The sequence below is a fragment of the Balaenoptera acutorostrata genome, chromosome 3, assembly GCF_949987535.1.
Source record: "Balaenoptera acutorostrata chromosome 3, mBalAcu1.1, whole genome shotgun sequence".
NCBI classification, from domain to species: domain Eukaryota; kingdom Metazoa; phylum Chordata; class Mammalia; order Artiodactyla; family Balaenopteridae; genus Balaenoptera; species Balaenoptera acutorostrata.
Genome location: NC_080066.1, coordinates 180,655,960 through 180,670,536, shown reverse-complemented (window position 1 = coordinate 180,670,536; position 14,577 = coordinate 180,655,960). Strand labels below are relative to the sequence as shown.

The 14,577-nt window shown below is 45.0% G+C and overlaps 1 protein-coding gene and 2 non-coding genes across 3 annotated transcripts in view; 2 read left to right on the top strand and 1 right to left on the bottom strand.

The window, feature by feature from the left end:
• The first annotated feature begins 266 nt into the window (after positions 1 to 266).
• Positions 267 to 373, top strand: LOC114237283 (U6 spliceosomal RNA). The gene has a single exon (XR_003622979.1). It is a non-coding gene; the product is annotated as a U6 spliceosomal RNA (small nuclear RNA).
• Positions 374 to 807: 434 nt separating this feature from the next.
• TRNAI-AAU (transfer RNA isoleucine (anticodon AAU)) lies at positions 808 to 881 on the bottom strand. Its single transcript has one exon. It is a non-coding gene; the product is annotated as a tRNA-Ile (tRNA).
• A 9,827-nt stretch (positions 882 to 10,708) lies between these two features.
• The window catches only part of MOK (MOK protein kinase), a 50,718-nt gene continuing 46,849 nt past the window's right edge, over positions 10,709 to 14,577 (top strand). The window contains exon 1 of the mRNA XM_057544289.1: positions 10,709 to 10,910. Within this exon, the coding sequence (XP_057400272.1) occupies positions 10,901 to 10,910 (10 nt within the window). The 5' untranslated portion in view covers positions 10,709 to 10,900. The remainder of the gene's footprint in view (positions 10,911 to 14,577) is intronic.

Below are 14,577 nucleotides of genomic sequence, written 5' to 3'. Positions count from 1 at the left end.
CATTGTGGCCAGGCTTAGATCACAAAATGACTTAGGCCTGAAAGGACTTCTCTCATGTCAAGAAAGCCATGCCTGGTTCTCTTTCTCCTGCCTGATGCCCAATCTGCTTACACTTCCACAACCAGAAGGGCCTCACTAAAAACATGGCAGTCATTGGCTGGTCACTGTTTCCATGTGGGTTGGAATTTGTGTCTCTCATTTACTGCTCCCTGCCTAGACTAGGATGCCGGGCATGCAGTAGGCTCTCCATTAACATGTGTGGAATGGTGCTCTCCTTGGCAGCACATATACTAAAATAGGAAGGATACGGAGAAGATTAGCATGGCCCTCGCGCAAGGATGACACTCAAATTCTTGAAGAGTTCCATATTCAAAAAACAAAAACCAAAACAACAGCAAAAAAAAAAAACAAAAAAAGGGGGGAATGAATGAATTCCAAGCCTGGATTTTCAATTCTAAGAACTCCAGAAAACTGAGGTCTCCCCCCGAGGGGCCTCAGAAGCTCTGCATTAGGTAACAACCGGTGGTGGCAACTGAGAGCATCCTAAAGCAAGACCCTAAGTGGGCTTCAGGCTTGCAAAGCGCCGGGACTTGGGGTAACCAGTCACAGCCCGAGCCCGCGCGGGATGCTGCCCTCCCTCCCCACCGGCAGCCTGCCCCAACTTCCGGGCCGAGTCCAGAATGATTCCGCGACTCCCTCCTGTTTGCACGCGGTGCACAGCACTCAAAAGGCATATTTTTCAAAGACAGTTACAGTTGTAAAAGAAACCCATAACGTGGGGGAGGGAAAGAAAAAAAGCCGTACTCGTGGCCCGTACGGGGATCGAACCCGCGACCTTGGCGTTATTAGCACCACGCTCTAACCAACTGAGCTAACCGGCCACTCGACACATTACCGCCGCCGGCGCACCTACGAGGTTTTTCCGCCTGCTCCGGGCCGTGAGCTGGCCAAGCGCCTCTAGGCGGAGTCACCGCACTGACTCCCAGCCGGCTCCCGCGGAGGGCTGTTGTCGTCCCCATTGGCCAGATGAAACAACTGAGACCCTGGGGCCTTTAAGGAGAAGGGAGGTGACTTCTTACAGCGAATCGGAGGCTTTCGCAGGGGAAATGCAAGCTGCTCTTAAAACTTAATTCGGGAGTAGGATTTTCCAATATTGCAACTCAGTGCAATTTGTAGTCATCTCTGAAAATCCTTGCAGCATGGAAACTTCGTGTATCAAGAGCATTTGGCAAGGCTAAATACAGCTTGGAAAATGCAGAAAACCAGATAAAGGACAAAAGAACCACCGAATTCCCCACCGCCCCGAAACAACGGCTACTGGAGACTTGGCATCCTTCTGGCCAATCTTTTTTCACTGTACGGTGTATTAAAAAATATCTATCTATCTATATAGATAGATAGATAGATAGATATAGATATATATATATAGATTCAATTCAACCTTGTTAAAAAGAATATAATTTTTATGTTACTTTTTGTACTTAATATTCTATTATAAGCATATCCTTCAGTAATTGAAAATGTCATTTAAAATGGTTCCTCAGTGTTTCTTCAAGTAGGTAAGGCATAGTTCTTCCTTCCCCCTCCTCTGGAATGTCTGGAAATTGTTGTCATTTTGCCCTCTCTTGCTATTCAGCACATGAATAAATCATAAAATAGGGGCAGAATGGGCAATATGACAGCCACTGCAAAGGCATAGGGTCTGTATGCAAAAAAAAGGAGAAAAAATGCTGGAAAGACAAAACTCAAAGATGTCCATTCCCCCACCTGTATGTCCCAGGGGTCTCTTGGTCTCTGAGAGGCCCTAGCCACCTGTGCTTCTGGGGCAGACGCTCCAGGAGTACAGGAGGGGAGCACCAGCTTTTCACACTGTCCACGGCTCTGGTCTGATTACTCCAAAAAGCGGTAACCATCTCCCACGGCAGATGTCTCATCAAGGTTCCCTGTTGCGAGCAGCAGAAGCCAACTCTAGCTAATCTTAACAGAAGAGATTTAACTGAAAAGATGTGAAGTAGCTCACCCCACCACCAGGAAGGCTGGAGAACCAAGTGCGGACAAAGAGCCACTCGGTCAAAACATTCTCATTCACCCTGGCAATGCCCTAACCCCAGGGAATCAGCTGCGAGCAAAACAGACCGAATCCTGTCCTCACGGAGCTCAGTGTAGCAAAGACAGGTGTTAGAGTGAGTGGAAAGGTTTAGGTGCTGTGCTGTAAGTAAACTGTGCTGGTGGTGGAGGGTTGAGCAAGTTCCTGGAGACTGGGACACTTGATTAGGACAGATAAATGTAGGCCAAGGGGGTAGAGTGAGCTGCCCGTGACGGCAGGCATCCTGTCCATTTTGCTTACAGCTGAATGCCCAGAGCCTAGCACTCTGTCTGCAATAATATGTGTTTAATAAATAGGAATCGGATTGTTACCAAACCAAACTTGGGTCCCCTCGCCCATTCACTGTAAAGCCCATCTACTGACCCCGAGTTGTGGTGAAGGAAAGCACAGCGTTTATTGTAGGGCACCAAGCAAGGAGTTCAGGAGTGCGAGTGCTCAAAATACCCCAACTCCCCGATGGGAGTCAGCAAAGCATTTTTAAAGGCCAGGTGAGGGAGGGGCGTTGCAGGGTACGTGATCAGCTTGTGCACAATTCTCTGATTGGTTGATGGCAGTAACAAGATGGTGTCACAGGGCTTAACATTATCAATCCTTAGGCACCAGTAGGTCTGGGGGCTTCATGCTCATGGTCATCAAGTAGTTAATTTCTTCCCCTTGGTGGTGGTTTTTAGCATCTGTAAAACAACTCAGGAAATGTGCATCAGATACTATTATCTATTATCTATTATTATCTATTATCTAGGTACTTCCGAGAGGACCTAGAGCAGAAGATATGGGGGAGGGGTCTGTCCCGGGAAGGTCCCATAGGGTTGTGCTCAGTTACAAGATGGATGAACGAGCTAATTCCAAAATTATCTTACACTTTAAAGCAAGGTCAGATGGGGACTTCCCCTGGCGGTTCAGTGGTTAAGACTTCACCTTCCAGTGCAGTGGGTGCAGGTTCAGGGAGCTAAGATCCCACATGCCTTGGGGCCAAAAAGCAAAACATAAAACAGAAGCAATATTGTAACAAATTCAATAAAGACTTCTAAAATGGTCCACATCAAAAACAAACAACAACAACAACAAAAAAGCAAGTCAGATAAAGTTATTTCTTTCTGTCCACACTGTCCCCTTCTGGCCCAGCCCTGATAGGGTTGCCAGATTTAGCAACTAATTTAGCATAATAAGTATGTCCCATGCAATATTTGGGACATGCTTGTACTCAACCAGTATTAGTTGTTGATCTGGAATTCAACTTCAACTGGGCATCCTGTACCGTATCTGGCCATCCCGCAGCCAGAGTAACAGCCGTTTGAAAGGCCTCACCTAACCAGCTCCTTTCCCGCATTGCCTCTGCCACTATCACCTTCCTTCCTGGTGTTCCAGCCGCGTGTCCTGAGTGGGCGGGGCGCTCCTGGCCAAGTCTATTCCAAGGCCAGGACCCGAGGCTGGGGAGACGCAGTGACTGAATATAGACGGCAGGGGGCACCCTAGATCTACGTAGTCAGCTTCGCACTTGGGCGCCTGGGCTCCTCGGAGCCCGGTGCTGACGGAGGGCTTGGGCCTTTACCCACTGCTATTCTCCAAAAGTCTCTGAACTTGTCCGGCCATTCTCACTCCATCTTACAGGGCTTCCAAGACAAACAATCCCTAATTTTCATTCTTTGAGTTAGGAAAACGCAAACATACATGATCAGAATTAAACGGTATTGAGTATTATTACTCGGGTTTTTAAATGTCCGAGGGGGGGACTTTGGCTCATGCCGCTACCTTGGATTTTAAATAGTCATTTGCTTTAAATTCAACTTATAAAACTTGTCATTCTGCTTATAAGTTGGATCCTTTGGTATGAAAATAAAGGCACACTCTAGTCGTTTCCTAGAGCTACCATAGTAAAATACCACGAACTGGGCGACTTAAACAACAGAATTATTCTCTCACAGTTTTGGAGGCCAGAAGTCCAAGATCAAGGTGTCCTTGGGGTTGGTTCCTTCTGAAGGTTCTGAGGAAGAATCTGGTCCATGCCCCTCCCCCAGCTTCTGGTGGTTTGCTGGCAATCTTTGATGTCCCTGGGCTTGTAGAAGCATCACTCTGATCTCTGCCTCCATTCATGGATCCCAACTTCCTAGAACAGTGCCAGGCACGTAGCACGTGTTCAATAAGTATTTGTTGAATGAATGGTAAATTCATTGTGCTGGGCATCCCACGGGACTTTTCAAGTTGGAAACATGTCCCTTCATCCTGATGAAACATTTCTGATGAATGTTCCTGAAGGAGATTTGACCACCTCCTTCACTTCATATGCTCTCTTTTCTTTTTCTGGAACACCATTCTTCAGAGGTCAGACCTTCTGGGTTGATTCTCTAATTTTCTTCTCTCTTTTGTCTGTCTCCTGGACAATTTCCTTGAACTTTTTTCCAACCTTCTTTTTACATTTTTATTTTGCCTCGGGGCCCTGGTACACACAGACAAGGAGAGAGCAAAACACTTTCAGTACTGAAGCTGACTTCTTGCCCGTTGATTCTGGAAAAAAAGGAAAGAAAGGGGGGGAAGAGAAATGAAATGCTTCATTGTACGATATGTACTATGTCAAAGCTGTTAGACAATACAAAAGAAAAATAGACAAATAGAAGGGTTTTTCAGATGTTGCTTCTAATTTGCTACAACAAATCAGTTGGTTCCGGGGACTTTAAAAAATGCACTTCTTGGGGCTTCCCTGGTGGCGCAGTGGTTAAGAATCTGCCTGCCAAGGCAGGGAACACGGGTTCGAGCCCTGGTCTGGGAAGATCCCACATGCCGCGGAGCAACTAAGCCCGTGAGCCACAACTACTGAGCCTGCGCGTCTGGAGCCTGTGCTCCGCAACGGGAGAGGCCGCGACAGAGAGAGGCCCGCGCACCGCGATGAAGAGTGGCCCCCGCTCGCCGCAACTGGAGAAAGCCCTCGCACAGAAACGAAGACCCAACACAGCCAAAAAAATAAATATAAATTACTTAATTAATTAAAGAAACGTTTAAAAAAAAAAAAATGCACTTCTGGGACTTCTCTGGTGGCACAGTGGTTAGGAACCCACCTGCCAATGCAGGGAACACCAGTTCAATCCCTGGTTTGGGAAGATCCCACACCCTGTGGAGCAACTAAGCCCGTGTGCCACAACTACTGAACCAGCACGCTGCAACTACTGAAGCCCGCACACCTAGAGCCTGTGCCCCGCAATAAGAGAAGCCACCGCAATGAGAAGCCCGTACACTACAACGAAGAGTAGCCCCTGCTCACCTCAACTAGAGAAAGCCCGCGTGCAGCAATGGCCAACGTAGCCAACAAAAAAAAAAAAAAAAAAGGATAAATAAAATAAATACATTTTAAAAAATGTACTTCCTTAGAGTATGTACAATCATTTCAAAGCTTTTACAAAGGTCTCTTTTAGACACAAGAGACAGCTATAGAGGCACAGAGAGCTGGAAGCCGCAGACTCGGGTCAGAGCCCTGGGTGGCCACCAGCAAGTGGGTGATCTTGGCAAAGCCCTTCCCCTCTCTGGGTCCCCAACAACAGGCCACATGGCTTCTACACCCTGTCAGTCTGCCTGTTTCATTCTTCCCTATCAATGATTAAAGTTTGTCCTAGATGCTCAATAATCAGTGAAAATCATTGCCTTGCCCCTGTCATAGAGGAATGACAGAGCAGGTGACAGCTGATGATGTTTCTTGATTAGTCAACAACATCTATTGAACATTTGCTCTGTGCCAGGCCTGTGTTAGACTTGCTGTTGAATCTGGCGTCTGTACACGGATACCAAATTAAATCTCGTAGACAGAGTTTTGGGTGAAGCAGAAAAGAATAGCTTTATTGCTTTGCCAGGCAAAGGGGGACACAGCAGGCTAATGCCCTCAAAACTGTTGTGTCCCAACCTGGAGAGGGTAGTGAGGAGTTTTCTAGTAATGGTTCACAGAGGGCGTGATCAGCTAGTGGACAATCTTCTGATTGGTTGGTGGTGAGGTAAGTGGGAGTCGGCATCATCAACCTTCTGGTTCCAACTGGTCTGGGGTCTCCGTGCTTGTGGGCAGCAGACAGTTAACTTCTCCCACCTGGTGGGAGCTTCAGTATCTGCAAAACGGCTCAAGATATTGTTATGTGTATCCCTTGAGGGGGAACCAGGACTCCGCCCCAAGGCTGCACTATTGTTTTCTTTTTTAAATTTATTTTTTATTGATGTATAGTTGAATTACTATATGTTGTGTTAATTACTGCTGTACAGCAAAGTGACTCAGTTATACACATATACACATTATTTTTCATATTCTTTTCCATTATGGTTTATCACAGGATATTGAATATAGTTCCCTGTGCTGTACAGTAGGACCTTGTTGTTTATCCATTCTATATGTACCAGTTTGCATCTGCTAATCCCAACTCCCAATCCACCCCCACCATCTCCCCCTTGGCTTGACTGCTCCCCCCTTGTCTCCGAGTCCCCTCCCTTCCTTATTAGCAACTGTTTGAACCTCCCCTTTGTAATTCAGGGAAGGTCGTGGAGGCTGAATGAAGCGTATTTCCTGCAAACAAGAAATGGGGTACACAGAAAGGCTTTTGTGCCCTGGAGCCCCACAGGGTCCTGGTCAGTTTCAGACTCTGGGCAAAAATCAAACAGTATTGTATAGTGCACCACGGACATGGTATTTAATTTTCACCACCACTCTTTGGAGAGTGTATTTTTATCCTCATTGTACATGAAATGAGGAAACAGTGGTCCTGTAACTTGGCTGGGGTCACCCGGTGTGACCCTCACTCCCCTAGCACTTTAAGAACTTTTTTTTTCTTTTGGCTCCACCACACAGCATGCAGAACTTCCCCTCCCAGGGATAGAACCTGCGCCCCAGCAGTGGAAGGGCGGAGTCTTAACCACTGTACCACCAGGGAAGCCCACATTTTAGGAACTTTTCTATTCTCCTTCTAGGAAAACTTTTCTTGCATTTAAAAAAAAAAGTCTATTGTTCCATGTGCCTTTTTGTAAGAAAAGTGCATAGACGTCTCTCTAGCCTGACATTGGACCTCTTTTGCATCCACACTAGACCACAATCTCATTCATAGTGTTTGGTTAACCACCATTCTTCGTGTTAATTTGAATGGCTAACGTTCTTCTTGCTCTTATTTCATATTCCTGCTCATGCTTAGTTTCCTCTGAGATACATTTATTATTATTATTATTATTACTATTATTTTGGCTGTGTGGCGTGGCTTGGGGGATCTCAATTCCCCGACCAGGGATTGAACCCAGGCCTCATCAGTGAAAGCCCAGAATCCTAACCAGTAGGCCACCAGGGAACCCCTTATTATTTTCTAAAACGAATCTAATTTCTAATATCTGTAGGTAGATTTGCATTTTACCCACCTTACCAAGGTTAACATGTTTGAAATTTCTGTCCTTCCTAATTTTTCTTTCTAACTTCTGCCCGTTTCCTGGTTTGAACGTTAATTAAGATGCTCAGCAGAAACAGATTGTCTGCTAAACATAGCCTAACGGCTGAATCTCTTGACATTGGAAATTAGGGAAAAGCTAGTGCTAGGATACAGGATGGACTGTCTGAGGAACAGTTTTAGAATGAGTCAAAAGTGCAAGTGGCTATAATTAGGTAGCGTTCCGGCAGAGTTTTAAAAGCAGAGCTCCTGGGATGCAGGCTAGCTCCGTTTCACAAGCGTCTTTTGAGCACGTAATATATGCCTGGCTGCTGGCACTGGGTGCGCTGGGCGGGCAAGGGGCTCAGGGCGGGGCCCTCCCTGGAGGGGCTCACAGCCTGTTATTTCTCATCTGCCAATTCTTTTTTGTCATTTAGGGCATGAGTGGTCTAAGGAAGCAGGTTAACCAGGCCACACAGCTGAAACCTGAAAAGGCTGACCCCTCTGTCTATAAACTATAGGGAGAGACCTTCCTCAGCAATTGCTTTTCGAAGTAGTATTTCCTAGTCTATTTAGAATTAAAAAAAGAATAAGGCTGGGAATTCCGTGGTGGTCCAGGGATTAGGACTCAGCGCTTTCACTGCCATGGCCCAGGTTCAATCCCTGGTCAAGGAACTAAGATCCCGCAAGCTACTCAGTGTGGCAAAAAAAAAAAAAAAAAAAAGTGCAGCAGCAGCATTACCTGGGATTCTGTTAGAGACGCGAAATTTCAAACCCCACCTCAGAAACTTTGGGGGTGGGGCCCTGCAGAATCCAGAGTCACCTGAAGGCAGGTGATTTCGGTGCAGGCTAAAGATCGAAAACCACTGCTCTGGGCAAATTCTCGCACCAATTCCCTTTTTGTCTTCCTGCTAAGGTCCCTGTTTGTATCCTTTGATCTTCCATTCCGGAGGCCCTTCCGCGCTCCCTCTCCCAGGGCCTCCAGGTACGAAGTGCAGGTTGTGGACCAGGGTGCAGGCTGCGTGGCACTTGAGGGCTGAAGTCCACTAGCCCCTGCTCACCTGCGGAGGCACACCAATGCCGCGTCTACCTACAGGGGGCGCCTTGCTCTAACGCCTCCTCAGGATCAGGACCCACCTGGTCTCCTTTAGGATTTCACTACTACTTGTCCACAGTGAAGGTGAACAGAAAATGCACATCGGAATCGATGAGGCAGGGGCTCACCTGCTAACTGCATTCGCCTGTTTAACAGGTATTCCATGAATATCCAGAAACTCGCTCTGCCTCCAGAAGAGATGAAAGACAGGTGGGTGGGCTGCCCAAGGAGCTTAGAACCCACCTGGGTGGCAGAAAGGAACATGAAAGAGACAGTGAGAGAAAGATAAATGTGACTTAAAGACAAGTCCCCACATAAGGGGAAAGACCACAAGGAAAGAAGAGAGAAATCAAATTCCAGTGATCTGGAGAGATTAGATGTGGCTTTTCAGAGCCAACAAAGACAGTACCATCAACAATAATAATACCAGCAATAACCACCCTTTGTTTTTTTCAATTGATAAAATTCACATAACATACCATTCTAACTATTTGATATGTACAATTCAGCGGCTTTTAGTAGACTTACAAAGGTGTGCAACCATCACCACTATCTAATTCCAGAACGTTGCCAACACCACAAAAAGAAACCCAGTACCTGTTAGCATTCACAGCCGTTCCCCCAGCCCCTGGCAGCCATTAATCTATTTTCTGTCTCTATGGATTTGTCTAGTCTGGGAATATCCTGTAAATGAAATCATACAATAGGGTGGCCTTTAGTGTCTGGCTTCTTTCACTTAGCATCATGATTTTGAGACTGATTAATGGGTTTAGGGTTTCCTTTTGGGGTGATGAAAATGTTTTGGAGCTAGATAAAGGTGATGCTTCCACAACATTGTGGACGTACTAAATGTCACACTTTAAAATGGTTGATTCTACATTATGTGAATTTTGACTCACATTTTTAAACAGAAGTAAAAAAAAAAAATCAAGGCAGATATGCTTTGACTCAGCAGCTCCACTTTAGGAATTTCTCCTATGGGTACACATAAACATATAGGAAATGATATATATTCAGGGCTGGTCACTGCAGCAGTGTTTGAAAGATCAGGCTATTAGAAACAACCTAGGGCTTCCCTGGTGGCGCGGTGGTTAAGAATCCGCCTGCAGGGGACACGGGTTCGAGCCCTGGTCAGAGAGGATCCCACATGCCGTGGAGCAACTAAGCCAGAGAGCCACAACTACTGAGCCTGAACGCCACATCTACTGAAGCCCGCGCGACTAGAGCCCATGCTCCGCAACCAGAGAAGCCACCGGAATGAGAAGCCCGTGCACCACAAGGAAGAGTAGCCCCCATTCTCCGCAACTAGAGAAAGTCCGCGCGCAGCAACAAAGACGCAACACAGCCAAAGATAAATAAAATTAAAATAAATACATTTTTTTAAAAAAGAAGCAATCTAGATGACCATCAGTAGAGGACAAGTTAAATAAGGGATGGTACAACCATGAACTAGTATAGCCATTAAATAAAATAATAAAGCTCTTTGGGTACTGGTAGGGGAAAATCTCCAAGTTAAAGAGTCAAGTAAAAAATACAAAACACAGAGCAGAATCTATACTATGCTACCGTTGGTGCAACAAAAAGGGAATAAAAGAATAAAAGATCTCATATAACATGAGATCTTTGGGGAGATCTACCCTATGGGGAGAGGAACTGCGGACGGAGGGGTAGGAGGGAGGACTTCCACTTTGTTAGCTCTGTTTTCGTTATTTTTGAATCTTGAATCATGTTAATGTATTATCTATTTTATATTAATATATTAATATTAATATATTAAAGTTAGTGGATGTTCAATTGTAAGATGAGAACAATACCTGCAAAGAACAGGTATCAACTGACAATTATTTAGTGTGTCCCAGGCCAGTTAAAGCTCAAGGCTGTTGTCCAGGCATTAGGTCCCAAATCGCTAAATTCTCAGGACCGCTGGGGAGAGCGATCCCAGGGAAGGCCGCCTACACAATAATTTAGGCAGGGAACTGCCTGAGGCTGCCGGAGATTGCTTAGCAACTAGAGCGAGGAGGCGGGCCGCAGTGCGCACGCGTACACTTAGGGCTGGCGGGCGCGGACAGGGCGTTTTGCGCACGCGGACAGGGCGTTTTGCGCACGCGCGGGCTACGGCCTCGAGGCGTTCAGGGCCAGACGGTTGCTAGGGTGACAGGAATACAACATGGCGGCCGGATCCTAACGCTCTCCATCTAGGGACCACCGCGGAGGTCCTAGTTCGGGACCCTGCCTCAAAGGAGTGGAAGCCAGGGGCCACCCTTTCTGTCCCTTTCTTCTCCTTCCACTATCGGCAAGGGGTTGTCGCCGGCTTCCGCATCCATGATGAAGAGTTGAGTGGGGCCGGGGAGAGGCGGGATGAGAGGGAGAGTGGCGGCGGGACGGGGGCCGGCTTCCGCAGCCGCTCAGAGGGCGGTGGGAGGCACCGAGGGTGGGGACCCCAAACCTCCCTGGGCTGTTCGAAACCCGCGCCTGCTGGGGTAGCCCGAGGGGTTCGGGGCTTCTCTGGGGGCCGTGAGGGGTCCCACAGCGCCGACCCGAGTCCAGATGACGCTTATTTTGATGCGAGGTTATGTTAGAGTTTGGGGAGTTGACTGAAAAAAAAAATTTTTTTAAATTTTTTAAAAGGCTGGATTGAACCTGAGATTCTTTTCTTGAACATTCGGCAGTAATGTAGTGAGCGGTTACTGTGTGGCTTCCTGCCTTTTATTGACATTGGTTTAATGGACAATTGAGAGGAAAGCTGGGCTGTGCATTTGCTTTTATTATTATTTTTGGGTCAAGCAGTAGTGTTTTTATCGGAACTTCCTTATAGAAATTTTGAAACAACTTTTTAGTGAAAGAGTGTACTGGGAAGTTGTGAAATGAGGTAGGGGTAAGACATTTACCTGTGCTTCGATTTGTGCATTATGGACAATCCAAGTGTAACAACTAGAGTGGTCTTCTTCTTTTTTTTTTTTTTTACGTTACTTTACGGATATAATTGTCATTTATGCTTGTGAGCCAGAAGTGCAGAAAAATTCCGACCTCTCTTGCTGTGAAAAGATTATGTTAGGTGTAGTTATAACGTTTAATTTGCATTGTATTCTAATTGTCAGTTGGTAGTTGGTATATGGCGTATACGTAAAGTGTGGACTTATATACACATATTTTACGTATACTGTGGAGTTATATACACATATTTGTTTACGGTATTCCTTTTTTCCTTCCCAACTATTTATTTTGAAAAATTTCGAATCTACAGAAAAGTTGCAGGAAGAGTACCGTGAATATTCATACACCCTTCACCTAGGTGCACCATTTTGCCTTATGTTTGTGTGCCGTCTCACTTGTGCTCTGGCATTTTCTCTCTCTCTCTTAATTATGTATTTATTTATTTTCACTGAACCTTTTGAGAGTAGTTGTAGACATCATTACATTTCACCACTAATAATTCAGCAAGTATCCCCTAAGAAGAAGAACATTCTCCTACATAATCACAGTACAAATAACATGCTGATACAATGCTGTTATGTAATATGCAGTCTATATCTCACATTTTCCCAGTTATCCCAATAATATCCATTACAGGTGTTTTTATTTTTTCCAGGATCCCAGTCAAAAATGACATTGCATTTTGTTGCCATATCTTTTTGGTGTCCTTTAGCTGGCACAGTGTCTTGCCTTTTGTGTCTTTGATGACAACATTTTTCCAGAATCCAGGCCATGTGTTTTGCAGAATGGCCCACAATTTGGATTTGTCTGATAGTTTCCTCATGATTAGCTTTTTTTTTTTCTTTTTTTCTTTAACATCTTTATTGGAATATAATTGCTTTACAATGTTGTGTTAGTTTCTGCTGTATAACAAAGTGAATCAGCTATATGCATACGTATATCCCCACATCCCCTCCCTCTTGCGTCTCCCTCCCACCCTCCTTATCCCACTCCTCTAGGTGGTTGCAAAGCACCGAGCTGATCTCCCTGTGCTATGCGGCTGCTTCCCACTAGCTATCTATTTTACATTTGGTAGTGTATATATGTCCGTGCCACTCTCTCACTTCGTCCCAGCTTACCCTTCCCCCTCCCCGTGTCCTCAAGTCCATTCTCTACGTCTGCATCTTTATTCCTGTCCTGCCCCTAGGTTCATCAGAACCTTTTTTTTTTTTTTTTTTAGATTCCATATGTATGTGTTAGCATACGGTATTTGTTTTCCTCTTTCTGACTTACTTCACTCTGTATAACAGACTCTAGGTCCATCCACCTCACTACAAATAACTCAATTTCATTTCTTTTTATGGCTGAGTAATATTCCATTGTATATATGTGCCACATCTTCTTTATCCATTCGTCTGTCGATGGACACTTAGGTTGCTTCCATGTCCTGGCTATTGTAAATAGTGCTGCAATGAACATTGTGGTACATGACTCTTTTTGAATTATGGTTTTCTCGGGGTATATGCCCGGTAGTGGGATTGCTGGGTCGTATGGTAGTTCTATTTTTAGTTTTTTGAGGAACCTCCATACTGTTCTCCACAGTGGCTGTATCAATTTACATTCCCACCAACAGTGCAGGAGGGTTCCCTTTTCTCCACACCCTCTCCAGCATTTATTGTTTGTAGATTTTTTGATGATGGTCATTCTGACTGGTGTGAGGTGATACCTCATTGTAGTTTTGATTTGCATTTCTCTAATGATTAGTGATGTTGAGCATCTTTTCATGTGTTTGTTGGCAATCTGTATATCTTCTTTGGAGAAATGTCTACTTAGGTCTTCTGCCCATTTTTGGATTGGGTTGTTTGTTTGTTTTTATAAATTTATTTATTTATTTTTGGCTGTGTTGGGTCTTTGTTTCTGTGAGAGGGCTTTCTGTAGTTGCGGCCAGCGGGGACCACTCTTCATCGTGGTGTGCAGGCCTCTTAATATCGCGGCCTCTCTTGTTGTGGAGCACAGGCTCCAGACACGCAGGCTCAGTAGTTGTGGCTCACGGGCCCAGTTGCTCCGCGGCATGTGGGATCTTCCCAGACCAGGGCTCGAACCCATGTCCCCTGCATTGGCAGGCACATTCTCAACCACTGCGCCACGAGGGAAGCCCCTGTTTGTTTGTTTTTTGTTGTTTGTTTTTTTGATATTGATCTGCATGAGCTGCTTGATTTTGGAGATTAATCCTTTGTCAGTTGCTTCATTTGCAAATATTTTCTCCCATTCTGAGGTTGTCTCTTTGTCTTGTTTATGGTTTCCTTAGCTGTGCAAAAGCTTTTAAGTTTCATTAGGTCCCATTTGTTTGTTTTTATTTCCATTTCTCTAGGAGGTGGGTCAAAAAGGATCTTGCTGTGATTTATGTCATAGAGTGTTCTGCCTATGTTTTCCTCTAAGAGTTTTATAGTGTCTGGCCCTACATTTAGGTCTTTAATCCATTTTGAGTTTATTTTTGTGTATGGTGTTAGGAAGTGTTCTAATTTCATTCTTTTACATGTATCTGTCCAGTTTTCCCAGCACCACTTATTGAAGAGGCAGTCTTTCCTCCATTGTATACTCTTGCCTCCTTTATCAAAGATAAGGTGACCATATGTGTGTGGGTTTATGTCTGGGCTTTCTTTCCTGTTCTACTGATCTATATTTCTGTTTTTGTGCCAGTACCATACTGTCTTGATTACTGTAGCTTTGTAGTGTAGTCTGAAGTCCAGGAGCCTGAATCCTCCAGCTCCGTCTTTCTTTCTCAATATTGCTTTGGCTATTCGGGGTCTTTTGTGTTTCCATACAAATTGTGAAATTTTTTGTTCTAGTTCTGTGAAAAATGCCAGTGGTAGTTTGATAGGGATTGTGTAGATTGCTTTGGGTAGTATAGTCATTTTCACCATGTTGATTCTTCCAATCCAAGAACATGGTATATCTCTCCATCTGTTTGTATCATCTTTAATTTCTTTCATCAGTGTCTTATAGTTTTCTGCATACAGGTCTTTTATCTCTTTAGGTAGGTTTATTTCTAGGTATTTTATTCTTTTTGTTGCAGTGGTAAATGG